Consider the following 26,582-nt stretch of genomic DNA (forward strand, 5'->3'; position numbering starts at 1 on the left):
GCAGCGAGCGAGCGCCCGCCGCCGCTGCTGCCGCCGCCTCCGCGCCGCGGCTCGCCCCGGCCCCCGGGCATCCCCCGCCGCCACCATGCTGCCCCTCGGCCTGCTGCTGCTCCTCGCCTGCGTCGGCGCCGCCCGGGGAAACCTCTCCCGCGACGGTGAGTGGCGCCGCCGGTACCAGGCGAGACCTCCACCCCGCCACCACCCTCCCCTCCCGCCATCGCTCATCCCGTCGCGGCGGGGCGAACCCCTCCGTCCTGCGGCGGGGGGACCGGCGGGGCCGGGCCGTGCCGTTATGTGGGTCAGGCGCGGCGGGGCCCGGCAGGTGCCGCCGCCCCGGCCCCGCCCCGGCCCTGCCCTCGGGGCCCGCCCGCGCCGCCGCCGGGGCGCGGGTGCGGCCGCCGCGGACCCCCGGCGGCCGGCGGGGCTCAAGGTCACGGCGGCGCCGGTGCTGCCCGTCGTGTCCCCCCCATCGCCGCGTACCGCCCGGGGCGGGGCCGGGGCGGCGGAAGGTTCCAGACAGGCCCCGGCGGGCGGCGGCGCCCGGCCCCTCCCGGCGCTGCCCGGTGGATGGAGACCCTCCGGTGCGGAGGGGCCCTCCCCGCCGGGAGGATGGCGGTGGTGACCCCCGGGGGGAAGGCAGACACCCCCGTGGGCGGGGATGGAGCCCCCAGGGGGACGGCGGTGACCGCCCCGGGGTGGGGAGGGACCGTTCCCCGGGATGGGGCGGCTCCCCGCTTCCCCCCGGCAGAGCGGGAGCCGCCCGGTCGGAGCCATCCCCTCCCCGGGGCGGTGGGCTCGGGGAAGGGCGGCCGCTCCCCGGCGCGCCGGGGTGTGCGGTGGCATCCCGGTGTGTGCCCGGTGCCGGTGCGGGAGGCGCGGGCTGGGCTGGAGCATCATCCCCGCAGACAAAGGCTGTTTACCGGCGTACGGCGGGCGAGGCAGCGGCGTGTGGTGCTGCAAAAGCGAACGGGGGGGGGTGTTTTTTGGTGGGGGCTCGCCAACGGCTGCACCTTGTTTTCCATCAGCGTTGGGCTTGCGGAGCCCTTTTGCTCGACGCTCGGGGCCTGCGATTCCCGCCGGGCTGCTGGCGGCTGCGTTTTGCCGTGTCGCGACTTGCTGGTCACGATAAAATTGCTGCCGTGTGGGTTTGGAGGGGGGGAGCAGGTCGTGGGGAGATGCTGCAGCCGTCTCGGGGGGAGGTCTGTGTGTTGTGTTTTGGGAGGTGGCAGCAGGTGAAGGTCCCGTCGCCATCCGAATCCCTGCCTGCGGCTCATGGGATGCAGGGGGGTAATTCTGGTGTGGGAATGTGGCCCTGGGATCAAGGGTCCCATGGTGTGGGGGTGGGAGCAGCCCCCCACCCACGATGGTCTAGTGGGAGGTGTCCCTGCCCATGATGGGGGGTTGGAACTGGATGATCTTTAAGGTCCCTTCCAACCCAAACCATTCTGTGATTCTATGAAGTGAGGAGAAGCCTCCCCCGCCTTCCCCAGCAGGTGCCCCCCCCGTGGCCCGTCCCTTTGATGGAGGAGGTCGCTGTCACAGGCAGAGCCGTGGCTGGGGGGTGGTGTGGGCTGGTGGCTGCGTTCCCATCCACGAATCCCAGGATTTATTCTGGTTACGGCCACGGTCCTCCCACAGGAACCCGAAAGAGTCACTTGGTGGTGGGTGATGCTCAGTCCCACGGCGCAGGGATGTCCTGGCATCCCGTGCCTGGTGATGGCAATGCTCGGCGTGTGGGTCGGAGCCGGGCAGGAGGGGGTGGCTTGAGCAGCCCGGCGAGGGCTCGCGTGAGGAGGGGGTGGCCGTGACCTGGAGTTGTGTGTAGTCCTGGGGCAGGATGCAGCCCTGGATGATGACACTGCAAGATTTCTTCCAGGGCTGGCCTGCTGCTGGGGCCCAGCCCTGGCCATGAGCTGCCAGGCTCTCCATTGTCCAAATGGACCCTCAAAAAGCCTTTGGGAGCAGAGGAGATGGCTGGCTGGAAGATGTTTGAAAAGAAGCCACTGGCTTCGCGGTCAGAGCCTGTCCCTCACGCTGCCGGCATGGCTCTCCAGCTTGGAAGGCCCCTCCGCAGCACCCTTCCCGGGGCACAGATGGAGTAGCCATCTCCTCTCCGTGAAGAAACGCTCCTCCACTGCTCTGGATTTCAAAGCTACAACCATGGCGGGGCCTGATGGAACCCTTTGAAGCCGCCTGGGTGCTGGAAGCGCTGGTGCTTTCACGCCGAGGCCGTGTTTGTGCACTTGGCTGGTGTTGTGCTGCTGTCGGCAGATTTCTGAGTGTTTGGGCTGGATGCGTGGTTGTCCTTGCTGCGAGGATTATTCCTCCCGTGGAGTTATTCCACTCTAGAGTTGTGTAACCCTTTTGTTTGAACAGTACCCTACTGTTGTCCCATGGGAAGCCACAACATGCCTAAACCAGACTTCTTGGGGCTGTTTTTCCCCTGTGCTCTGTAGCAACCTCATCCTGCCGTGGACTCTGAGCATCCCTCGATGCGCAGCACAAGGAGGACCCCCATCCTGCGGCAGCAAGGGAGGAGGCTGGGCGGTGGCACAGCAGGAAGCTGAGCTTGGGCCTCGCATGCAGTTGCCTCCCACCGTACCAGAGCTGCTCCACTCCTTGGGTGTGCTTCGCTTGCTGGAAGAAGCCTCAACGTTGAGGGTCTTAGAGCTGGGTCTGCCTGACCAGGTATAGGTCATAGAACCACAGAATGTGTGGGGTTGGAAGGGACCTCCAAAGGCCATCTAGTCCAACCCCCCTCCAGTGAGCAGGGACATCGTCAACTAGATGAGGTTGCTCAGAGCCTCATCCAGCCTGGCCTTGGATGTCTCCAGGGATGGGGCCTCCACCCCCTCTCTGGGCAACCTGGGCCAGCATCTCACCACCCTCATGCCACAGCAGAGGGGCCACGACTGCTCTGTCTCCCCCTGTAGGTGCCAAAAGTGGTTACGTGGCTTGTGCCCATGTTGCTGCATTGGCTGAGGAGAACCTGGAAGACTATCTTGAGATGTCTGAAGCCAGGAGAGATGAGCTTCCTGCCTGGTGTTTGCAGAGAGGCAGGTTCAGGAGACTACTGGAAGGTGGCTTCATCTTTCTGAAGCTGGTGGAGGTGTCTTCTTGGCAAGCCCATGCAGGAGGAGCTTTCTCTGTCCTGGGGAAATGCCTTGTGCTTCCAGCTGTTGTCCTTTCTGTAAGACGTCATCCGCCCTGCCTGCATGGGAGTGATGCCTAGTGGTAGAAGCACAGGGCTGGGAGAGAGGTTTGGACTCCTGTGGGGCTTTTACCCTCTCTAGCCCTGGAGCAGATGATGGCTGTGGTTCCTGTAGTCCTGCTCCCTCAGCTTTTGGGGAGACGCCAGCGCTGGTCCTGAGCCAGGTTGCGGGAGGCTGTGTGCGACCTCCAGCCTGTGGCATCACTCCCGATCCCGCAGTGGGGAGACGCCGGGAAGGGAGCCCTGGTGCGCAGAAATGGGATGGTGGAAACCCAGTTGTTGTCTGAAGCTCAGGTTAATCCTTTGATTGCTGCTTACGGCAGTGCTTTTACCCAACTAATGTGTGCAAATGCCCTGTTCTCGCATGTCGTTAGGGCTCACCATATGGTACAAGTCTCTTTCTGTGCCAGCACGAGCCCTTGGCACCGGAGTAGAGGAAGCAGTGACATCCCCGATGAGGCGGTGGCGTGCGGGCATGAGAAGTGGGGAGTGCGACCGATCTGCATGGCTCGCTACCTGGATGGCCTGATTTCGGATGACTCTGATCAGTCGCCTGGGGGAAGCGAGCTGTTCTCGCGGCGGCGATGCAGCCGGCATCGGCGCGTCAGCCGGCAGAGAGCATCCCTCTGCAAGCAGCCGGGAGGAGGGAGCCAGCTGGGGAGCGCAAAAGCCACCGCTCAGCTGTCTGGCACAACGCGTTAGGCTCAACAGGCAACGCTGGATTTTAAGACAATGCATGGGATCAAGCGCTGCAGAGCTGCCCCGCCGCATACCCAGACGGTGAAGGGACGGGCTGGCACCGCTGCCGTGGGACAGGAATTTTGCCGCTGTCATAGAATCATAGAATGGTTTGGGTGGGAAGGGACCTTAAAGATCATCTAGTTCCAACCCCCTTGGGCAGGGACACCTCCCACCAGCCCAGGCTGCTCGAAGCCTCATCCAGCCTGGCCTTGAACCCCTCCAGGGATGGGGCAGCCACAGCTTCTCTGGGCAACCTGGGCCAGGGGCTCACCCCCCTCACAGCCAAGAATTTCTGCCTCACATCTCATCTCATCTCAGTCTCCCCTCCTTCAGTTTGAAACCCTTACCCCATGTCCTATCACTCCCCTCCCTGCTCCAGAGTCCCTCCCTAGCTTTCCCGGAGCCCCTTGAGGGACTGGAAGGGGCTCCAAGGTCTCCGCGGAGCCTTCTCTTCTCCAGGCTGAACCCCCCCAGCTCTCTCAGCCTGTCCCCACAGCAGAGGGGCTCCAGCCCTCCCAGCATCTCTGGTGCCTCCTCTGGCCCCGCTCCGACAGCTCCGTGTCCTTCTTGTGCTGAGGGTTCCAGAGCTGGACGCAGGGCTCCAGGTGGGGTCTCACCAGAGCGGAGCAGAGGGGCAGAATCCCCCCCTCGCCCTGCTGTCCTGATAATGCCTCAGGTTTTGGCATGGTCTGCGATGCTGGGGTGTTTGCTGTGGTGACTTGGTCTGCTGGCCAGAGGAGAAATCCCCACCAGCCTGGGGTGTTGCTGCTGAAGCACGAGTTGAGCGGCTCCCAAGTGTTGGGTACCTTTCCTTCTCTGGAAGGAGATGGAAGGAAGCACCCAACTTGCCCAGGATTCCCTGCTTGTGAGGTCTCCGGCATGCTAGACGCTGCCTCTTCTCCCTCTGCCTGGCGTTCTCGCCTCACCAGGGGTGTTGGAATTGCTGGAGTAACTGGAGGCGTCTACATCTGGGTAGTCACCCTGGTGCTGGCACGGCCAGGCTCTTAGCCAGATGGAGGAATGTGCGTTAAAGCTAACATTTTTGTTTGTTTTTGCTAGATTGGTTTTAACCTAGTTTTACCCCAATCCAGGGTGGCGTGTGACCATTCAGGTCCTTGCAGGAGAGGAGCGTTGTGAGGGGAGGATGCGGTGCAGGATGTGAACGCTTGTCCGAGGTGCCTTCGCAGGTGGCAGTGCCAGCGTGGTGGTCTTGGAGCCTGGTGGGCTCTGCTTGCGCGCTGCTGGGCTGCTTCTGGGTCCCACGGTTTGCTGCTGCGTTCGAGCCGCTGCAGAGCATTGTCTGCTTGTGCAGGACCCTGCTGGGAAGTGCTCTGCTCCCTGTGCCGGAATCTGACCCTGGTATCCTGCCTTGTCTCCATCTGAACTGCTCTCCGGGCTCCTTTTGCAGCCCAGGCAATGGCTTGGCCGTACAGGTCATCTGACACTGCGTCTGCACAGATTGAATTGCCTCCTCGTAGCTTGGCTCTTGAGTGACTCCGTGGGACCTTGAAGGTGATGCCAGGGCTGTAACACCCACGTAGTCAGATATATCTGATCCTCCTCCTCCCAATTACTGGGTCAGCTCAGCTTGAACCATCTGGTCCAGTTCTCTCCCCTCTGCTCTTGGCCAGGCACCCGCAGCCGTGAAGCGATGCAGCAGCGGAGCCTTCATCATGCAGTGATGGAGAGGTGTCGGTGATCTCCCTGGTGCCTCGGTGAGGGCAGGCGGGGGACGAGGCTCTCCATCCCGCTCTGAAAGAGCTCCTGCTGTCACCCAGGGCTTGTTGCAGCCTGGTCGCCGTGGCAGAGGGAGGGCTGTGCTGGCTGGGGGGGGGGGAAAGGAGAGGAGCCAGGAGTCGGACGCAGTAATGCCGTGCGTTGTGTTTGGGCAGCCCTGACATCAGAAGCACTAATTCAGAGGAGGCTACCCAAAAACGAGCAGTCAATAGCGGCGGAGGGAGGCGGAGAAGCAGAGATGAGGGCTGGGCAAGAATGTGCTTAACCATTGCGGTCACTTGCCTGGCGTCACACTCTGCCTCCGCTGTAATGCGGGCTGAGGGCGCGGGGACCGGCGGGCAGGCGTCGGACGCCGCAGCTCCCCCCGCTCGGGGCTTGTGGAGGCTCCCCCGGTGTCCCAGGGACGTGCTGGAGGGCAGCAGTGCTTGCCGCAGAGCCAAATGGCATCATCTTTCCCGGTGTCCCCGGAGTCTGTGGAGCAGCAGAGCTGCGAGCTTCCCCTAGTTGCCAGGGGGACCTGGCCCATCCTCAGGGGATGCTCCAGGCAGTTCTCCATCTACAGATGTTCTTCCTCAGCTTACAACGCTTCAGATGGTGTATTTACTGACGAGCCCCGTGTGGTGCATCAGCTTTTCCAGACCACTGCTTTTGCTGCTGCTTTCAGGCCGTCGTTTCCCAGGGAAAGCAAGTTCTGATGCTTGTGGTCGGAGTGGCCAGCGGTGCGGAGAGCGGGCCACCGTCCGTGGTGGACCACCGTCCATGATGGGCCACCCGCTGCACTGGTGCCGCACAGGAATGGGGTTTAATTCCTGAGTCTGGAGATGAGCGTGGGGTTGAATGTGCCAGGAGACAGACCCTGTTGCCCCACGCAACCTGGAGACCTGTTTTCCAGAGGTGGGATGCATTCAGGCTGAGAGAGTTGGGGGGGCTCAGCCTGGAGAAGAGAAGGCTCTGAGGAGACCTCAGAGCCCCTTCCAGTACCTCAAGGGGCTCCAGGAAAGCTGGGGAGGGGCTGTTTGCAAGGGCACGGAGCGACAGGACGAGGGGCAATGGCTTTAAACTAGAGCGGGGCAGGTTTAGATCAGCCATTAGGAAGAAGTTCTTTCCACTGAGGGTGGTGGGACACTGGCCCAGGTTGCCCAGAGAGGGGGTGGAGGCCCCATCCCTGGAGACATCCAAGGCCAGGCTGGATGAGGCTCTGAGCAACCTCATCTAGTTGACGATGTCCCTGCTTTAAAGGACTAGGTGGCCTTTGGAGGTCCCTTCCAACCCAACACATTCTATGGTGGTGTCCGTGCCGGCGCTGTGCCCAAGGCAGCAACTCCGTGTGCTCCGTTCCTTGCTGTCAGGCCCGTGCTCTGCTCCCAGTCCGAGGTGGGGTGAAGCCATGGGGAGATGAGCGCGGTGGTGCGGCGTGCTGCTGACGGTGTTGAGTGTTACGGGGCTCTGCTCTCAGCTTGGCCTTCAACACCTTCACCCCCAGCAGATGAACGGCAGCAGCAGGTTGGCGTCGTGGCACTTTCCTGGGGAGCTCTGTTTTGCCTCTCCACATCTCACCGGCTTTGGTTTCTGGCTTTTTCTGTCTCCCTTGGGATGCTGAGGACTCCATCTCCAAAAGGGACAGGCCGTGCAACAGCAGAGATCACAGAATCATGGAGTCTGTTGGGTTGGAAGGGACCTCTCAAGGCCACCCAGTCCGACCCCCTGCAGTGAGCAGGGACATCGTCAACTAGATGAGGTTGCTCAGAGCCTCATCCAGCCTGGCCTTGGATGTCTCCAGGGATGGGGCCTCTACCCCCTCTCTGGGCAACCTGGGCCAGTGTCCCACCACCCTCAGTGGAAAGAACTTCTTCCTCATGGCTGATCTAAACCTGCCCTGCTCTAGTTGACCTACTTGACCTGGTGGGCCACTGCTTGAGCACTCTACGTTCTCCCTGGGCATCCGCTGGATGCAGCTGGGCACGACAGAGCGTCCACTGCAGCGCACTGAACCTATATTTTAATCTTTTTGAAATGACTCTTCCCTCCTGTCTTTCTGGGAAGTCAGGAGGAGGCGTTGGTGTGTGCTGCGCGTTGGCGGGCGTGCTGTCCCCGAGGAGGGCTGCGGAGCTGCCAGTGTTTCCCCATTTCTTATTCCTCTTATAAATACTGTCTTATACAACCCTGCGCGTTTAATCCTCGTCCGCTTGGGAGTGACAGTTTCTCGTGCTGGCCTGGGCAGAGCTCGGCTGCAAGCGTTTAGATGCCTGCGAAGCAACAAGCGATGTACCAGGGCATCCGAAGCAACCGTTTCTGAGACACCTCGCTGGGCAGGCGGGAGATCCTTAAAACAGAACTGTCAAAGCAAAGAGCTCGTTCCCTTGGCAACAGTCGTGTCGGAGATTGGCCTTAGGGTAGGAGCTAAAAAACATGCTCAAAAAAAAAAAAAAAATGTAGTTCTGGGCTGTTTGCTGTCAAACTGGAGGAGGGCCCTGGGAGAGGGGTCACGGTGCCGGAGGGAGGACCGGGACGGGAGGATGCGGGTGAGTTTGCTGCTCCTTCCCAAGGGAGTCAGTCCCCTTCTGGAGGGTCCCAGGAAAGCTCTGACACTGGGGATGGCTGTCACGCTGCTTGGGTGATTTGTGGTGACCCAGAATGGAGCTTTTCCCCCCCCACACACCTTGTCTCTGTCCTGCCTCCCCCAAGGACTTGCCTGGTTTTAGAATCACAGAATGTGTCGGGTTGGAAGGGACCTCCAAAGGCCACCCAGTCCTTTAAAGCAGGGACATCTTGAACTAGACCCGGTTGCTCAGAGCCTCATCCAGCCTGGCCTTGGATGTCTCCAGGGATGGGGCCTCCACCCCCTCTCTGGGCAACCTGGGCCAGCGTCTCACCACCCTCAGTGGAAAGAACTTCATCCGAAAGTTTTGGCAGGTTCGTGTGCCCGTGCTGGGGTCTCGGCTCTCCCGGGCGGGCTGTGGCGTTGGGCTTTGGCTGATGACTTGCGGGTTGGGGTGGCAACCGGTCCTCTCGGCCACGGGATTGCCGGTGGCCTCGGAAGGAGGCGATCGCTGTGCCTGGCGCCGGGATTTCCCTGACAATGCCGCGCTGCCTTTTGCTGAGCTTAATTGGCCACCAGACTGGTGTGAATGTGCAAACACGACCGAGCGGAGCCGCCAGCGGTGGCCTGCGTTTGTGCGGCTGCCAAAGCTGCAGGCAGGAGCTGCCGCTGCCATCGGAGGGGTTCCCCCGCTCCCTCATCCCCCGTCCCAGCTCTCTGCGGGGGCTCGGCCGGCCCTGGGGCCACTGGAAGAGCGGTCAATGGCCGGGGGGAGGGATGACCAGGCTTTGATAGGGCAGAACGCAGAATCCTGCTGGTCCCAGAGGAGAAGCCGCTTCCCAGCTCGGCTCTGATGCGTGGTGGCGGAGGAAGGCATGCAGCGAGGATGTCCCCGAGGGCACGCAGGAGGGCTCTGTCAGCTTGCTCAAACAGCAGCCGGCCGGGGCTGGAGGAGGAGGAGGAGGAGGAGGGGAGCATCCTGTGCTCTGAGAGCTTCGGCAGCGCTTGCAACCAGCCTCTTCTCTCCAGCTGCTTTTTCTGATTGATTGCTAATTGCTGGCCACGTTTCGGTTGCTTAACCCTGGTCGGATGTCACGGGGAGCTGTCAGCGTTCACCCAGCCCTGGGGCAGGGTCTGGCAGGGAGGTGACCGCATCCCTGCTCCGTGGGAGAAGGATGCGGCTCTGCAGTTTGCTGGCACTGCTCGGGGCCGAGTGTCGGTGCACCATGGACCAGGACCCCCCTCGCCTGCGGAAGGCTGGGGGCTGCTGGAGAGCATCCATGGGGTCCTGCAGGCTGCGACCGAAGGCTTTAATGGGGTCCTGGGAGAAGCCCAGCAAAGGCGGAGGGTTCGGAGCAGGCTGCGATGAGGAGCTGGATCCTCTTGCTTTCCCCCTTTCCCAGAGCATCCTCTGCTTTCAGAGGAATAAAACAGAACGTGGTGTTTAGGGTGGGGAGTGGGGGGTTTTCACAGGGGCCGCACTCGAAGGCATGAAGCCCCTGCGCTTGTCTGAGCGCTTCACTTGCAAGGCGCGAGCTGCCGTCACGTTGGGAGCTTGGACAGCAGGTCCCCTTGTCTCTCCCCCCATTAATCTCTGGGTCTCACACCCCACATCGCAAGCCCCCCAAGCGGAGGGCTGTTGCAGAGCCAACCGTCAAAGAGGGACATGTCCTAGAACCGTAGAACGTGTTGGGTTGGAAGGGACCTCCAAAGGCCAACCAGTCCGACCCCCTGCAGTGAGCAGGGACATCGTCAACTAGATGAGGTTGCTCAGAGCCTCATCCAGCCTGGCCTTGGATGTCTCCAGGGATGGGGCCTCCACCCCCTCTCTGGGCACCCTGGGCCAGTGTCCCACCACCCTCAGTGGAAAGAACTTCTTCCTAATGGCTGATCTAAACCTGCCCCGCTCTAGTTTAAACCATTGCCCCTCGTCCTGTCGCTCCGTGCCCTTGCAAACAGCCCCTCCCCAGCTTTCCTGGAGCCCCTTGAGGGACTGGAAGGGGCTCCAAGGTCTCCGCGGAGCCTTCTCTTCTCCAGGCTGAACCCCCCCAGCTCTCTCAGCCTGTCCCCACAGCAGAGGGGCTCCAGCCCTCGGATCATCTTGGTGGCTTCCTCTGGCCCTGCTCCGACAGCTCCATGACCTTCTCGTGCTGAGGGCTCCAGAGCTGGACACGGCGCTCCAGGTGGGGTCTCAGGAGATCTGAGCCTGCTTCAGCCTGGCCCTCTACCTGCTCCGTTCACCTCCTGCTGCCCGTGTCCTCCTCTGCCGTGCTCTTGCTTGTCCCATCAGAGCTGTTCCATCTTGCCTCTTGCTGTAAACCCTTGCAGCCATGAGAGGTGTCTAAATGCTGCAGGACTGGAAAAGGGGGTTCACTCTGGGGGTGTTGCAGGAGAGCCCCTTGCCCTGCGGCTCCCAGAGGGATGTGTCCTCTTTCCAAGAGCTGGAGTGTGCGGCCCGGCTGGCTTCCATGGGAAGAGGAGTGCGGGGTGGCATCGAGCAGATGCACCGAGACAAGAGCAGGTTTTTCCCCCCCCCCCCCCATAACAAAATCTGGAGCAAGTCAGCTGCCGGCGAGGAGGAAGCCTGGAAGCTGGGCTCTGGGTATCCCAGACTGTGGATTCACACGCCGCTCAAATCAGCTCGCACAGCAGATGTCTGAGCCCGCTTGGCCGGGTTTGCCATCCACCGAGTTCAAAACCGCCACCTTGGCGGGGGCCGCTCCGGTGTCACCGCCCGGGGAAGGACGCCGGCGGCTGGAAATGGAGCTTTGCAGTTCATGGCTGCTGAGCAGATTATTAAAATACGGTCCTCGGAGAGGAGATAGCTCACCTCCGAAAATGTCTGTGTCAACAGAGATAAATTGGATCTTTATGGTGAGGAAAGTAGACTAAATAGAAAAGAATGAGGAAAATGACAAGTGTCTTTTGTGGGCCGCAGCTGAGGGCTGGAGGCGTTGGAGGGATTCGAGCAGGGGGTGTTTTCCTCTGGGGCTCCTCCTGCCCCAATGGAAAGGCTTTCGCAGATGGGGGGGATGTACCTGGCGGAGGCTGGGAGAGGGTCCTGGCGGCTCCGGCTCTTGGCAGACCCCCGCCGAGGTTGGCGTGGGCAGCAGGACGTCCCCCAGACGCTCCGCGAAGGCTCTTCTCAAGCATCGCTCGCCGCTTCCCTGAGGATGCTCCGGGTGAAACGGCTCCTGGAAGGCGGAAGGCATGCCGTGGCGCTTCTTGCGAAAGCTGCGGAGGGTTCGTGTGGGTCGGGGAGCGTCCCGGGCTGGGAGCTGCAGGGCTGTGAGAGGGTCTGTGCTGGAAGGGGACGCGTGCGCTGGCGGGTCCTGCTGGGCTCCGGGAGCGACGCGGATGTTGGTTTTTTCCCCCTCACAAATAGAAATGCAGCGCACACACACCCCCCGCAAAAGTGCGCAGGTTTAATTAACGAAATATTGATTTTTCTAGGGCGTCGTGCGTCTCTGATTTCGCTGTGCTGACCGTGCAGCAGCTCTTGGCCAAAAACGGGGGGCTGGCGAAGCCCTTTTCTCTGACGTTTTGTGGGGTGCCCGGGCTCGCTCTGCCTGTCCCCGGGCTCCGAGGCGCTGACTGAGCCCCATTTCTGCCAGGTCCGGCCTCCTCCAGGAGGGTCCCGTGGAGGCAGAGCCGCGTCCTCTGCCTGCCAGGACACCTCGCTGTTGGCTCGCCGTCTGCAAAATGACATTTCACCCTCTTGCGGGATGATGGTGGGGGCCTGATGGGTGATGGCGGGGCGGGATGGTGGCCAGCGAGGCTCGGGATGGCCCCTGGGAGGTGTAGGTCTGAGGGATCTGCTTCCCCCTCATGGAAGCCGTGAGCGCGGGAGGGCTGATGGCCGAGCGGGCAGCAAGGGGTCCCGGGCACGGCGCGGGGAAGGCTGGATTCAAACACTGTCAGCTTCTGCTTCACCTCATCCCTGCAGGGCAGCGCTGGCGTCCTTGGGGCTGTGCGTTTGCCTTCGGAGCAGAGCAGAAGCCGTCCGACGGGGAGGGAGGACGGGGACGTTGTGCCAGCCCGGGCTGTCAGGTGGCAGCGGCTCCGCGCTGGCAGCAGTCGCTGGCACGGCGAGGGCGGATGCTTCCCTGAGTGTCCAGCACCTGTCCCCGGGATCACGGGGGCTCTTTTAACCGGCTTGCCAGGAAGACCTGAAAGCTTTTGCTGCAGCCAGCTTTCCGGAGCATCCTCGTGACTCCGAGCCGCCGTGATGCTGCCCAGGGCCCCCCAGGGACCCCTGTGTGACGGGTGCCTGCTTTCTCGTAGCAGCACCCCTCGCTGTGCCATGGCGGTGTGAGCAGGGTGGCTTTAAGCAGCCCTTCGTCTTCCTTGGGCTTCCCTGACCGGGAGGATGCGCTGGGCCGTGCCGGCGCTGGAGCTGCTGGATTTGGGAGCAGTCACGGTGCACGTGGCATCTTAGAATCACGCGATGGTTTGGGTGGGAAAGGACTTTAAAAATTATCTCGTTCCCTGCCCCTCCCACCGCCACCTCCCACCAGCCCAGGTTGCCCCAAGCCCCGTCCAACCCGGCCTTGAACCCCTCCAGGGATGGGGCAGCCACAGCTTCTCTGGGCAACCTGGGCCAGGGGCTCGCCCCCCTCGGAGTAAGGAATTTCTTCCCAATATCTCATCTCAATCTCCCCTCTTTTGGTTTAAACCCATTCCCAATGTCCTGTGGCTCCCCTCCCTGCTCCAGAGTCCCTCCCCAGCTTTCCCGGAGCCCCTTGAGGGACTGGAAGGGGCTCCAAGGTCTCCCCGGAGCCTCCTCTTCTCCAGACGCTTCCTTCTTCAGCGTCCCCAGCTGCGGGATGGCGGCTTTGCCCCTTCTGCCCCCCTGCCAGAGGGGGTCTCACCCGCGAGGATGATGGTGACGCTGCGGAGGGACGGGGACCCCGCGGGAGGGGGCGCAGCTCCCCGTGGTGGGACTCGCTGCGCATGGGACCCTGCCGCCCCCCGGCGTCTCTGCCCCTATTCTGTCAAGGGCCAGCAGGTTACAGCCGCGGCGGTTTTTAATTAAATCAAGCCGCACCGGCGCAGCGGCCCAGCCGTGCCCATCTGTTCCTCCAAGCTGTCGGGCGCGGAGGCGAGCGAGGATCTGGGTCGTGGTGGAGGGGGCAGCGCGGTGCTGGGGTCTGCGTCCCCCCCACCCGGCACGAGCCGGGGGCACACGTTGGTGGGTGGGAGAGATGGAGGCGGCTCTGGCAGGAACGTGGTCTCCGTGGGGCTGGAGACCCATCTTGGTGGTCCCAGCCGTGAGGGAGGAGGGAGGTCGTCAACAAGGCCAAGCCGCCATGGGTCCGTGCGGTGCCCTGCGTGTCACCCGTTGTGGGGGTGCTGGGGTTTCACCCCTGCCGTGGGGGAAACACCTTGCTAATACCTTAACGAGGCCAGCGGTGTGGCGGGTGATGGTAATGGTGTTCATTAAGAGATTGGGTCTGTTCCGTGTGGGTTTTAGACCCTGTCCTCAGTTGCAGCCGAGTTGGAGCGGTTTGAGTTTGGCCAACAGCGGCTTGCGACAGCCTCAATCCCTTAATTAGGGCAGTAGCAGCACAAAGGCGTCGTTAACCAAATTAAAACAAGACAGATCTCCCCAGTCAGGAGGAGAAGACGGAGAGCTGGCACCTCGCTCCCTGGCCGAGCCGCAGACCCCGGCGAGCGCCGTGGGGCCGTGGAAGCCGGGCAGCTGGAGAGGAGCAAAACTTCAATAGCAAACACGAAACGTTAGCGACGGGGAACTGCCCGGGGCTGGAGACAGTCGTCACCCTGGGAATATTTTTAATCCGAATTTGATGCGTTTCTGGTAATCGTGGCTGCTGGGAGCGGGCAGGGAGGAAGTCACACGCTTTCCAGCCCTGACTTTCCTGGAGTTTAACGGGAGCCAAGCGATCCCTGGGGAGCCCGGTAGCTTCATCCCTCCTGCCCTCTTCCCTTCTTCCCGCTCCTTGCGATGGGGGAACTCGCAACGTGAGCGAAAAGAAAATTCACCGTCCTGAGTGGAAAATGGGGAAACTCAGCCGAAGCTGCTTCCGTCCCTTCCCTTCCGATAACCGGAGCGTCTCCCAGGCAGCGAATATCACGCCGGAAAACGAGCCCGTGAAATCAGGAGCGCGTTGCAGGCGGCGTGGGCACCCGGGCAGCATCGCCCAAGGCTCGGGGGTCCCGAAGCCAAGTCCCTGCCTAAATGTGAGTAATTCGGTCCAAGACAGACGGTGACACTTCGTGAAGCCCCGGGTCCGGCACCAGGAGCGAAGCGCGAATAGCAGCAGCATCCGTGTTCCTCCCTCTTGTCCGTGGGGCTGCCTGTGGACCCAGCTGGGCGAGGAGGCTGGGAGAGCCAGCGTCCCCCTTCTCCCCATTCCGCTCAGCTCCCTGGCACATCGGCTTTCCCAAAATAGCCGTCCTTGGGGCCGGCGGGGGGGTTATCTGATCCTGTTGCAGCTCTTCTCTGCCCTTGGGCTGCTCGGCAGCGTGGAGCCCTCCAAGGAGGCTGAAGGAAGCGAAGGACAATGTCTTAGCTGAGGAAACACAGTCTGGGAAGGGACGTGCGTAGCCCAGGAGCAGCCTGAGCAAGAGAAAAATCCCCTTAAGGAACGACACGGAGAGCGGGCCACTGACTGCGCCCCACAGGCTCCTCTCCGTGGACCACGGATGCTTTTGCTGGTGGCCGGCGGAGCGTCCCGTTGCGTGGGGCGCTTTGCAGGGATGCACCCCGGGCGCGATCCCGGCTTGCTGGCACTGCCAGGGCGGTGGAGCAGAACTTGCCACCTCCCCAGGTGCCTTCAGCCTGTGCCGCTGCCTGTGCCAGGCTCTCCTGCTGCCTCCTGGCGTACCCCTGCTCCTGCTGGATCCGCTCACGCCTGGCAGGCGCCAGCTGCCTGTACCTTCCAGCAGCCCCAGGGGCCGTGCTCGGAGCCAGGCCTGACGCCGATGTCTCCGTGCAGGTTGGCATGGAGCCACCGCCTGGGGACGGCAGCGTCCCTGGGAGCTGCGGTCCCAGCGGGTGCTGTGGGTCGGGCCGGCGGGACGGATCCTGCCCGCTGGTGCTCGATTCTGCAGCTGGGCTGTTCCCTGCTGGGGGACGGGATCGCGCGGGACACCCAGGCTGACACATGCCCGCGAGCAGGTCCCTGTTGTCCCCAGGGTGCGCAGGACGGCGCGTGCCCTAGAAACCCCTTGTCCCTGGAGAGGGACGCGCACCCACAGGCACGTGTGTGTGCACATCCCCGCTCACGGGGCCGTCTGTATCCCAGCCATAGACGTGCACATTGGCATACGCTCACGCTGACGCTCTCCCTGGATCCAGGCAGACCTCTGGCAGTACCCGCTGCTCTTCCCCGTGCCCCTCCGTGCTGCCACCGAGAGCAGTGCCCCAGTCCCTGCCCCGGTCTGTGTAGCCGGGCCATCCGGGGCTTGGGGTCATTGGGAAAAAACCTATTCAGCCCCACGCTGGAGTCCTACTCGTCCCAGGAGTTTCGGGGACGCCGCTGCGTTCATCCCTCCCTTCCCTTGGTGATGCTTGGCCCCAACTGGGGAAAGGCGATGCCCGTGGTCCCCGCCAACCTCTCCTGTCTGTGTCCAGAGAGCCAGCCCACGACGTCGGACGAGACCGTGGTGGCCGGTGGGACAGTGGTGCTCAAGTGCCAGGTGGAGGATCCCGATGACTCCTCACTGCAGTGGTCCAACCCTGCCCAGCAGACCCTCTACTTCGGGGAGAAGCGAGGTACGTGCGCAGGAACTGGGGGTGGGAGAGGGCTGCCTCGGGGAGAGGAGGCGGCCCCAGGACCCGAGTGATGGTGGGGCAGAGTGGACCAGGGCTGGTGGCACCTCAGAGGGTGATGTTCCCTCCTGTTCCCCACCTACAGCGGTGCCACCAGGCAAAACACGAGCGAGCGAAGGGGTGGGGTGGTATTGAGCCCGTCACTCACCCAGTTGGCCCTTTTCCCCCAGCCCTGCGAGATAACAGGATCCAGCTGGAGAGGTCCACACCCAATGAGCTGACCATCAGCATCAGTGACGTGGTGCTGTCGGATGAGGGGGAATACACCTGCTCCATCTTCACCATGCCCGTGCGGACTGCGAAGGCCCTGGTCACCGTGCTGGGTAAGCCGCTGGTGGCAGCCCCCCCCGGACCTGCTCCCAATCTCCTCCTGCCTCAAGATGTTGTCCGTACTTCAGGACAACAGTTCATCTCTGCTACTCCCGTATCCCTACCCGTTAACTCCTCCTGGCTGTGGTTATTGACGCGTCTCTGCACGCGCGGCCGTCTCTGGGTGGCAGCACGCACCCAGCTGACAGGCGGTTGTATTTCTTGCCTCCTCTTCCACCAGGAATCCCCCAGAAACCACAAATCTTCGGCCACGAGCAGCCCATTGATGAGGAGAAGATAGCTCGGCTGACCTGCCGGTCCTCTGGCAGCAAACCTGCGGCCCAGCTCCGGTGGAAGAAGGGCAACAAGGAGCTGAAGGGTGGGTGCCCACGCAATGGGGCTCTGCCCCAAGGGACGGGTGGCTGGGGAACGCCGTGGAGGCAGGTGAGGGGTTGCAGATGTGCTGGACCACACTGGCATCCTATGCTACTGCCAACGAAGGGACGGGGACAGGGCGTCCCCTGCTCAACGCACACGTCAGCCTCGTGCCTCTGCCGGGGTGCCGTGTCCGTCAGCTCTGACGGTCCCCTGTCCCCGCAGATGAGGGCACCGAGGTGGTGGAGGACCCCAATGGAAAGACCTTCACGGTGAGCAGTCGGGTGGAGTTCCGCGTCACCAAGGAGGACAACGAAGCTGAGGTGACCTGCACCGTGGACCACGAGTCCCTGCAGAACTCCGAGAGGTCAACTACGCAGAAGCTGCAGGTCCACTGTACGTGGCGTGGGGGGATGACGGGACAGGGCCACGTGGGGAAGGGGACAGGGGTGTGGGAGATGGAGGAGGCCTCGGCATCGCCGCAGCTGAGCAGGCATCACATGCGTGGCCCTGCGTTTACGCGTACGTGCCGCCATGGCGCAAACACCCGTACAAGCTCCTCAACCTGCGTGCACAGCCTGTCGCGCGTAGGGGCGCCGCACGGTGACGTTTCCCCTGCCTGTCCTTGTCCCCTGTGTCCTGCCTGTCCCCATCTCCCTGACACGTGCCATCCCCTGCTCCCTGCCTGCGCCAGCGTCCACGTCCTGCCTGTCCCCGTTCCTCTTGTCTTGCCTGTCCCCGTGTGAGGACACGGCGAGGGACGGGGGAGCTGCGCTCACGCCGCACCCCTGCGCGCACGGAGCGGGGGCTGAGGCAGGGTTTGGGGGGTTTCGGGGTGCCGGCAGACCCCCGCGCGCCGTGGGGCAGGGACCAGGCTGTCACCCGGCTGTCCCTCTCCTCTTTTTCAGACAAACCGACGGCGAAGATCGAGCCGCATCCCCAGTACCCGCGGGAAGGCGAGAAGCTCCAGCTGCAGTGCGATGGGCAGGGCAACCCCATGTAAGGGTCCCCCCCGCCTCCTCTTTCTCCTGCTCGGCCCCCCCCCAGGCCCTGGCCATCTTTGTGCTCCCTCTGCCGGGCTCCCAAAGCCGCCGCTTAGCCCTCCTCTTACGCTTTGAGAAAACCCGTAACAATTCATTGTCGTTCAGACGATTATTCTGTCACCCGATGAGCCCTCCCCACCCGGAAAGGGGAATCGGGCAAAGCAAGAAAACACAAGGGTGGAAATATAAATAGATTTAATAGGATAAGGCTAAATAATTAACAATAATGCTAAAGATCCAGTACTAATCCCGATGCTAATATAAGATATCCAAGAATTCTGTCGGTAGAAGCCGTGCGCTGCCAGCAGTGGACGGTAAATGTGGGACCCTGCGAGCGCTGCGGCTTCGGGAGGAAGGGAAGGGCTGGGGGCTCCGGCACCGGGGCGAGGAGTTTCTCTGGACCGCCGCCATCGAGGGAGAGAGAAACCACGCAGCAAACTTTCTAATTTATATCGAATGTGCCGTTCACGGTATGAAATAATCCTGTTGGCCAGCCTGGGTCAAATGCCCGGGCCTCGCTCCTCCTCGTCCCCGCACCTGGCCAGGCTTGAAAACACCGAGACAGTGAATCCCACGTAGCCTAGTCAATATTTTCGCGAATTCAGACGTTAAGAGTCTTCCAAAAGTGGAGTTTTCCCCAGCGTTAGAAATTAGTCCTGTGTTGCTCAAGCCGGGACGCCTGGCCAGAGCTCGGGCAGAGCGTGGGCGCAGGGCCAGGCGCCCCATGGAGAACAGGGCAAGCCCCCGTCTTCCCCCTGGAGCAGCAGAGCCATCCCGGCTCATCTCTAAACGGGGTGTTTCCCTCCTGCCGAAATACTCCCGCACCGTCATAGCCCCTTCCACTGCCCAGCCACGGACCCTGCTCCCCGCTGAGCACCCCCAGGGTGCCGGGGAGGGTGACGGTGCCTCACCGCCATCCCGCTCCGCAGCCCCCAGGAATTCCTATGGGAAAAGGAAGGCAGCGACGCGCCCCTGCAGCTGAGCTCCGACAGCGTCCTCATCTTCCCCTTCCTCAACAAGAGCGACAGCGGCACCTACGTCTGCACGGCCACCAGCTCCATGGGCAGCGTCGTGGCCAAGTACAACCTCGACGTCAGCGGTAAGCGGGGGCCGCAGGGCGCCCAGCGTCACCGGCTTCTCCCGGCAGCCGCCGGTTGGCACGGCCACCTCCATCCCGGCCGGGTGTCCCCGTGAAGGGGTCCAGGGAAGGCTGTGGGTGGGAGAGGGGCTTTGGCGCAGGGTGCGTGCAGATGGGTGCTGGCGGAGTGCTGCATCCCCAGCTCCTCCAGCCGCATCCAGCCCCACTGTCCTTCCCCACCTGGGGCCGAGAAGGGCAGAGACCAGTTTGGGGGGGTCGGGGCAGGGACACCGCACGGCCCAGGCTGAGCTCGGTCCCTGTTGGGGGGTGGGAGAGGGTGCGATGGGGGAACCGCAGGCGGGATTCTGCTGGAGTCTCTGGGAGAGGAGGAAAGGCCAATGCTCCTGAGCCTGGCGCAGGCAGGGAGCCTCCGCGTGTCGCCGCCATGAGCCAAAGAGGATTTCCAGACGGTGCCAACCCTCCCGAATGATGAGGTGCCCTGGCCGCCCTGTCCCAGGCCTCTGGAGATGGGCCCCGTGGCTTGTCCTGAGCCGCCGGAGCTGCAGGCTTGCGTTGTGTCCTGTGCCCCCAGAGCGTACCGCTGCTCGGCAGCCGTCCTCCTGCGGGAAGGGGCAGCACCGGCCGTCGCCCCGCAGGGTGCCGTCCCCTCGCTGCCTCCCCCTGCCCCGGCTGTGCTCTGCCGCTGTGTTCGCTGTCGTTGTGCCCCGTTACGTCCAAGCGCTGTGTGTCGCTCGTGGAGCAGAGCTGCCTGCTGCGCGGGGCTGACAGTGTTCTCCTGCCTGTCCGGTGACGGTGCTGCCCCGCTCCCTCTGCTCGGCACCCAGCCCCTTGCCCGGCAGCTTTCCCATGTCAGTAGGAGCCTGTTTCCCTGCGGTTTTGGCCATGGATTTGGGATTATCCTCCTCTTCTACCAAATCTCTTGCCATCTCTCTCCTCTCTACCAGCCTCGGGCTTTCCATCGTCCAGCACCCGTACCTGCGCCGGCTCTTCCCTTTCCCATCCCCTTTCCCTCCCCTCCCGTTTCGGGCACTCTCAGCATCCTCCCCCTCCGACGTGGCTGTGGGCATGGCAGCAATGGCACTTTGGCCACCCTGTCCCCCTGAGTCCCTCTCCTGTGCCTGCCCTGGAGGAGCCCCTAAATGCCCAGCCCCATGCAGTCATTCCTTCGTCACCCCTGTGCCCCCCCCCTTGGTCCCTTTGGGCACGGGGTCTGCCCTGGGAGCTGGTTCCTGAGCCCGGCTGCGAGCACCCGGCAGCACCCAGAGCCCCCTGCACCCATCCAGGAGCCCTTGGGTGCTCCGCACCCACCCGCGGGCTTGCAGCACCATGCGGGGTGCTCGACGCCATCCGTGAGCACACGGCACCCGCCGCAGCGGCGTCCGGCACCCGCTTGTGTCACAGCCCCCCCACGTCTAAGTTTAGTTCCCCTTGTCAAATCCCTGCCCCCTCCAACCTCTTTTTCCCCGGAGCCACTCGGGTTTCGGGCACCGTCACTGGAGCAGCCGTCTTGCCCGGCCCAGCAGCGAGGGAGAGCGGGGACGGAGCGGTCCCTCGGGGCATGCAGAGGACAGCGTAGGTGGCACCTCGCGGTGGGTGATGGTTTCCAGCCACCCCAGTCCCGGGGCTCCCAGGCCAGGAGGGTCCCAGTGGGTTCCCTCACGGAGGAAGGGGTGACCGGCAGTGCTGGCAGGGTAGGAGATGGGAGAAGACGCTCGCAGTAGAGGACAGTGGCAGGAGAAGAGGAGTAGGACCCATGGCCAAGAAAGGGGTCGTGGAAGGAGCCGCTGAGAAGAACGGGTCCCATCAGGCTGGGGGGAGCCGGGGTCCCCTCCACTGGGCTCTGTCACATCTCACTGGCACCTCCCAGGGTTGATTCATGTCCCTGTGTTTTTGTTGTCCTCCCCAGATCTTTCCCAGCTCCCCACCCCACACGTTCACTCCACTCCAGCCCCTCCGCCAGGCCCTTCCCAGCCCATCTCTCATGCTTCCATGGCCACCGCTTCATCCTTCACTCCAGCTCCCATCCAAGGTACCGTAAGCTCCTTTTCTCTCTCTTTATGGACCCGCTGCTCCCCAGCCCGGCGGGAGAAGTTCCACAGGAGGATGGTGGCCCAGCCCTGGCCCAGGGACAGCCTTGCCACGTCCCAGGTGCCACACTCCGATCCCTGTGCAGCTGCTTGTTGGTGCGTGTGGACTCCGCAACCGCCGTCCCGGCCCTTCGGGGTGGTGGCACGCCACAGAAAGAGCCGAGGCCACGGAGCCTGGGCTTCATCGTGGTCCTTCCAGCTCTTCCTGGCAGGTTGTGGCAGCAGCTGCCTGTGCCTTGTGTCCACGTGAGGTCTCGTCCCTCTGTCCTGTCGCCTCACTCGTCTTTCCCACCCCATCCTGTCCCAACGCCGCCTCTGGATGTTTCTGTGACTCTGTTCCCCCCGAGCTCATGGGGCACAATGCGAGTGGAGCGGAAGGAGGATTTGTCCCTGCGTACCGGGGCTAACGCAGCGTCCCGGCGCGGTCTGCGCTACGAGACGCAGCTGAGTTGGGACTGGCTTTGTGGTCCCAGCTCCTTCGGGGTGCCGTGCGTGGCCGTGCCAGCCTGCGCGTCGCCTTCCTGCTAGCGCGGTGCAGGGGAAGCGCGAGCCAAGCCTGGCTCCGCCACGCGCTCAGCCTCCCCTTTTCGGGGCAAAAATCCCCCCGGTGAAGGATGGGGCGGTGGGATCGCGGCCGCGCCTGAAGGCAGAGGTACAACGGGCTGCACGCAGCCTGTTGCCGGTGCTGCTCCCGGGGGCACAGGGGTGGGTTTGCCCATCGCAGCTCTTCTCGGCCACCTTTGTGCCCAGGCAGGGACCCCCAGCGCAGCCATGGGGGCTCCTCTCCACTCACCCCGATGGCCATTGCTTTCCCCTCCTTGCTTCCCCCACTGCCTTCCCTTTCCCTCCTCCCGCCCCGACAGCTCTCATCTGCAACGGGATCGAGCCGATGGCGCCGAGCCGAGCGGGATCGGGCCCTCCGTGGCGGCCGGTGGGACGAGCAGCAGCCTCTGCAGCGCAGCAGGGTCTGGTCTGCAGCGTCTCCTCTCTCTTTTCTCTCCCTTTGCCGTCTGGGCAGATGCCAGCCCCGTGCCCTCGACCTCCAGCACGTACCACGCGGTGATCGGCGGGGTGGTTGCCGTCATCGTCTTCCTCCTCCTCAGTCTCCTCATCGTCTTGGGACACTACCTGATCAGACACAAAGGTACGGGATGGGGGAGCTGCGTGGGGCGGGGGGCGCGGAGCCGAGACCCCCGGTGCTGTGGCAGAGCCGGCAGCGCAGGGCGTGCTCCCCCCTCGGTGGGTCCCTGGGAGCGGGGCTGCGTCCCCGAAGCCAGCGGGCAGCGTGGGGCAGGGGTGAAGGGAGGCAGCTCCCCACCCTGCGGATCGGCCCCGTGTCCGGAGAAACCCCAGCGCGGCCACCGGAGCCCTCCTGGGTTCGGGGGCTGCTCCCCGCGTCCGTGCCGGTACCGACCCCAGTGCGGAGATGTCCCAGGGAATCCTTGGAGCTGGGCAGCACCGGGCAGAGGCAGCCTCCCCATTTCTCCATCTCTCCTTCATGGTTTGGTACCCGCCGCCCCGAGACTGCCCGTGCCACTGTCCCCGTCTGTGCCGGATCCCTCCTCTCCTTCCTCTTCCTCCTCCTCCTCCTTCCCCTCCATCATTTCCATCTTCCCCATCCCTGGACTTTTCATCCGCCCGGCAGGTATGTGCATAAGACACGGGGAGACGGTCACATCCAGACATCGGCAAAACCCAGCAGAGGTGATGTGTGAGTAAGAGTCCCCCATCCCTGCCCTCCCAGCCCCACAGAGCTGCCGCCTCTGCCCCACGCCGTGCCAGCTCCGGGGGCATCCGGGAGCTGCCGCTTCTTGTGGATGGCAATTTTTGCAGAGAAACCTCCAGTTTTTTGAGGGGGAACAGGGACAGGGATGCAGGGAGGGGCGGAGGGTGGGGAGGGCAGGAGACGTGCCCGGAAAAGCCGTTGGAAATGCCTCTGGAAGTGCAGTTCCAGCCTCTGGCTAGAGACGAGCGCGAGAGCCGGGAGCAGCCCGGGTGACACTCGGTGCCCGGGCCGGGCTTGTCCCAGGGAAACCGGTGACTTTTCCATTTCAGGCCAAACCCAAAGGACTTTTCCTCTCGCCTCCGCTTTCCGGCCGGCCCTCGGGCTCTGCCACCTCTGCTTGTGTGGGAGCGGGGAGCCGGCAGGGCCCCCCCCGTGACGCTGACCCCTTTCTACCCCCCCCTCCCCAGGCACTTACCTGACCCACGAGGCCAAGGGGTCAGACGATGCCCCGGACGCCGACACGGCCATCATCAACGCAGAGGGCGGCCAAGCCAGCGGCGACGACAAGAAGGAGTATTTCATCTAAGGGCGGCGGAGAGAGTGAGAAATGGAGCCAAGAGACCCCGATGGAAACGGAAACCAGACCACAAAACCCCACTCAACCCAACAGATTTTCTCTCGTGCCCGGCAGGGGCAGACGGACGGATGGACGGAGAGACGGACAGAGGGATGGCGGGACAGAGAGCAGAGAGCGACCGGCCCTGAGACATGATGCTTCTTCTTGAACTTGTACAAAACGTTATTACTACGAACAGCGAAAGCCCCCGGCCCCGTTTGCTTGCTTGCACCTCCATCCCTGCGCCCGGCGCTCGCGCGAAACACAGACCAACCAGTGAGTGAGCGACTTTTCCTTCTTCCTTTGGACCTTTGCTTTGGTTTCGTGGCTGCTCTTTGCTTTGGGCCCTTGGTTGGGATGTTGGGCTGGGGTCGATGTAGCTCTTTCCTTTTGTTTTCTCTCCATTTTGGTTTCTTTGACATCCAAGGATAAAATCAGCTCCGGGCTCTGGCGCAAGCTCGGGGGCAGCTGGGAGGCTCCTCTGTCGCCAACGCTCGCCCCATCCCTCCCGCCGAGAGCCGGGACCCACGTTCCCGTCGTTCCCCCCAGCCTCGGCTGCCGGACGACGGCCCCAGCCTCAGCTGGGACGGGGACCGTGGCCGGTGGGACGGGAGCGGGATGCCGGCGGGCAGCGTCTCCGCCTCCGAGGTCGTGGCGTGGGGCTGGGATCGAGCCGGGGGGGGGGACGACCCCGGCCCCTGCCCTGATTTTATCCTTGGTGGTTCTTGTCGAACAGTGTCCATTCGGGAGGAGAGCCGTCCTCCTGCGGTTGATGTGTGATGGGGGGGTGTTGAGCTTCCAGGGTGGGAACCGCTGAGGCCTCCGGAGAGACGGGAGCGCTGCAGCTCCCCGGTCCCACCCCGGCGGGAGGGGGGGGAGGGCAGAGGTTTTGTGGGGGCGAATCCAGAGAAAAAAAAAAAAAAGCCCCGACTTTACAAATTCTCCGGTTGGAAACATCAATTTAAACCATCTATTGAGAGGTTCAGTGCAGGAGGCCACCTGCGCCGGGAGCACCGGGCAGAGCCGGGAGAGCCGGGGGGGCCTGCGGCCATCGCCGTTCCCCTCTTCGGCTCCCGGAGCCTCTGGAAAAGGTAGTTTGGACCCTGATGGTGGCTTCAACCAAAGCTCACGCAGCCGGTGGCACCGCGGGAGCTGAGCTGGAGATGACCCGCTCCCCAGGAGCTGTACGGAGAGGGGCTCCATGGGGGTCTGCTTCTCGGAGCTCTCTGTCCCCCTTCCCTCCCCGGCCCCTTCCCAGGGCACGTGTGAGCTTGGAAAAGGCCGTTTCCCTCTCGGCTCCAAGGGCCGCAGCCAACAGCGGCCAAAATGCCCGGGTTTAGCGTCTCGGTGGTTTGGGGGTCTCCGAGGAGGCTTGGGGGGGCCTTGCCCCACCTCCTGCCTGTTCCACTTTCTCTCCCACAACAAAGCCAAGAAGCTTTCCCAACCTCTCCAGCATGTCCCCGGGGTCCGCTTGGCCCATCCCAACCCCACAGCCACGGGAATGGGGCTGCAGGGACGACGCGCTCCGGCATCCACAAGACACCCCCCCCCCGGGGAGCCAGGCCCCATCCCTCACCCTTGGGATGTGGTTTTCCCAGTTTCCCAGCATCTCTCGGTCTGGACACAAGGGGTTTTTGCAGGAGCCACCACCCTTCGATGGGGCACCCCTTCCGCTTCGGGCTGTCTGGAGGAGGAGAGCCCTTCGGGAAGGAGCAAAAGCCCCGGGTGGCGCGGGTGACCTCACCTCGGAGGTGGAGGAAGAGCTTGCCGTGGGGCACCAGGTGCCCGTGGGGCAGGGAGCGTCACCGCGCGGGAGGAGGACGCCCAGGGGGAAGCCATCACGGAGCGAGCGGGGCTGGAAGGGGGCTGGGGCCGAGCAGATGAGGAAGAAGAGGCACGGCTCGGCGGCAGGCGCCGGGTGGGAGCGAGCGGGGACGCGTTTGCGGCACGGGCGCGGATGTGGCTGGTTTCACCGCGGCCAGGCGGGGTGTCGGGAGCACGCGGGCAGCGGGGTGGCAGCGCCTCCAGAGAGAAGCGCGGGAAGCCTTCATCGTACACGGCGAAGGAAACCGGCCGTTGTTGTTCCTCCCTTCCCATCTCCTGGAAGAAGGAAGTTGGCCTGGGGTCCCAACGGTAGCTCCGAGCTCGGTTTGAGGGATGCAGCCGCCCGTTCCGAGGGATGCAGCCCCTCGTTTTGAGGGATGCAGCCGCTGCCGCCGGAGATAACACTGCAGATGCCGCCGCTCTTAGCGACTCCACTGCACACCGAGCATGCGTGACCGTGCAGCCTTGACGCTTCGCTGAAGATCTTTCACATCCACTGCCGAATAGACCCAATTCCTTCAAATAAAACCGCGAGGACGTGTTTTTCAAGTGCAGTTTAATCTCGTCGTAAGTCTACGTGCCATCGGTGGCTACAAAGCAAGCCCCGAGCCGGGGATCTGGGAGGGAAATGGGATAACTGGTCCCTAGGGAAAGGGAGGTGGGAGCCGAGGTCGGGCAGGGACGTTGGTGGCCCTTGGAGGCAGCGCGGGCACGGCCGTGGCTGGTTTCTCTCTGGAGCTGGTGCTGGTGGTGGCCACGTAGCCCTGGTGAGAGCGGGCAGGATTTGACCTTTTTGAGGTGCCTCGTGCTGTGGGAGGGGGCAGGATGCGGCGTGGGGAGGAGCGGGCGTGGGCAGGACACTGGGGCAAGACCTGCTGCCCCTGGTCAGCCATGGGTGGGCTGGGTCTCACCCCGGGTGGGCGCGTTGTCCCGCGACGGCCGTGGCGAGAGGCCAAGCTATGGCCCCAGGCGCCGCAGGTCCTGGGAGCGGTGGGAGCGTGACCGCGAGGAAGAGACCGTCTGCAAGAGCCCAAGGGCTTTGGTAGGTGCAAGAGAGCTGCCGCCAGGGCGATGGAGACCCCATGTCGCTGGTGAGGGGGTGGCAGGTGGACCAGGTCACACGCCGTGGGGTGAGCGCGAGGGCTCACGGGGTCACCGTCGCGGGGCTGCGGTGGGGCACGTCGCGGCGGGGGAGAGCGCGGTGATGGTGCACCCACCGTGCTGCCGGTGTGACGGGACGCGCCACGTCGTGAGCGTGATGGAGAAACCACTCGGAGCTTGAGGCCCTGACGAGTAGATCAGGTCACCGGGGTGAGGTGTGGTGGGAAACGCTGTTTTGGGAGCCCCGGGGCCATGGTGGGGTACCCGGTGTGTTGAGTCTTCTGGGGTGGTGGGCGCGCGGTGTCACCGGCGTGCAGAGGAGCAGGTCCATGGCCGTGAGTGGGGGCACGAGGGGTTTCAGCCATGAGCTGCACCGCAC

The 26,582-nt window shown here is 63.5% G+C and overlaps 1 protein-coding gene across 6 annotated transcripts; it reads left to right on the plus strand.

Moving 5' to 3' along the window:
* Window positions 1-26,582, plus strand: CADM3 (cell adhesion molecule 3). 6 transcript variants are annotated; one of them, XM_054182887.1, is made up of 12 exons: window positions 1-155; window positions 15,826-15,966; window positions 16,194-16,346; window positions 16,574-16,711; window positions 16,933-17,103; window positions 17,616-17,706; window positions 18,680-18,849; window positions 20,756-20,878; window positions 21,955-22,080; window positions 22,582-22,647; window positions 23,130-23,262; window positions 23,333-26,582. In XM_054182887.1, exons 1-11 carry the CDS (start codon window positions 86-88, stop codon window positions 23,246-23,248), a joined length of 1,368 nt encoding a protein of 455 aa, XP_054038862.1. In that variant the 5' UTR covers window positions 1-85; the 3' UTR covers window positions 23,249-23,262; window positions 23,333-26,582. The 6 variants fall into 6 exon arrangements, with proteins under 6 accessions (XP_054038862.1, XP_054038863.1, XP_054038861.1 ...); XM_054182888.1 differs by having other exon boundaries at window positions 23,354-26,582; XM_054182886.1 differs by having other exon boundaries at window positions 23,130-26,582.

This window comes from Rissa tridactyla, chromosome 23, assembly GCF_028500815.1.
Source record: "Rissa tridactyla isolate bRisTri1 chromosome 23, bRisTri1.patW.cur.20221130, whole genome shotgun sequence".
Lineage (NCBI taxonomy): Eukaryota > Metazoa > Chordata > Aves > Charadriiformes > Laridae > Rissa > Rissa tridactyla.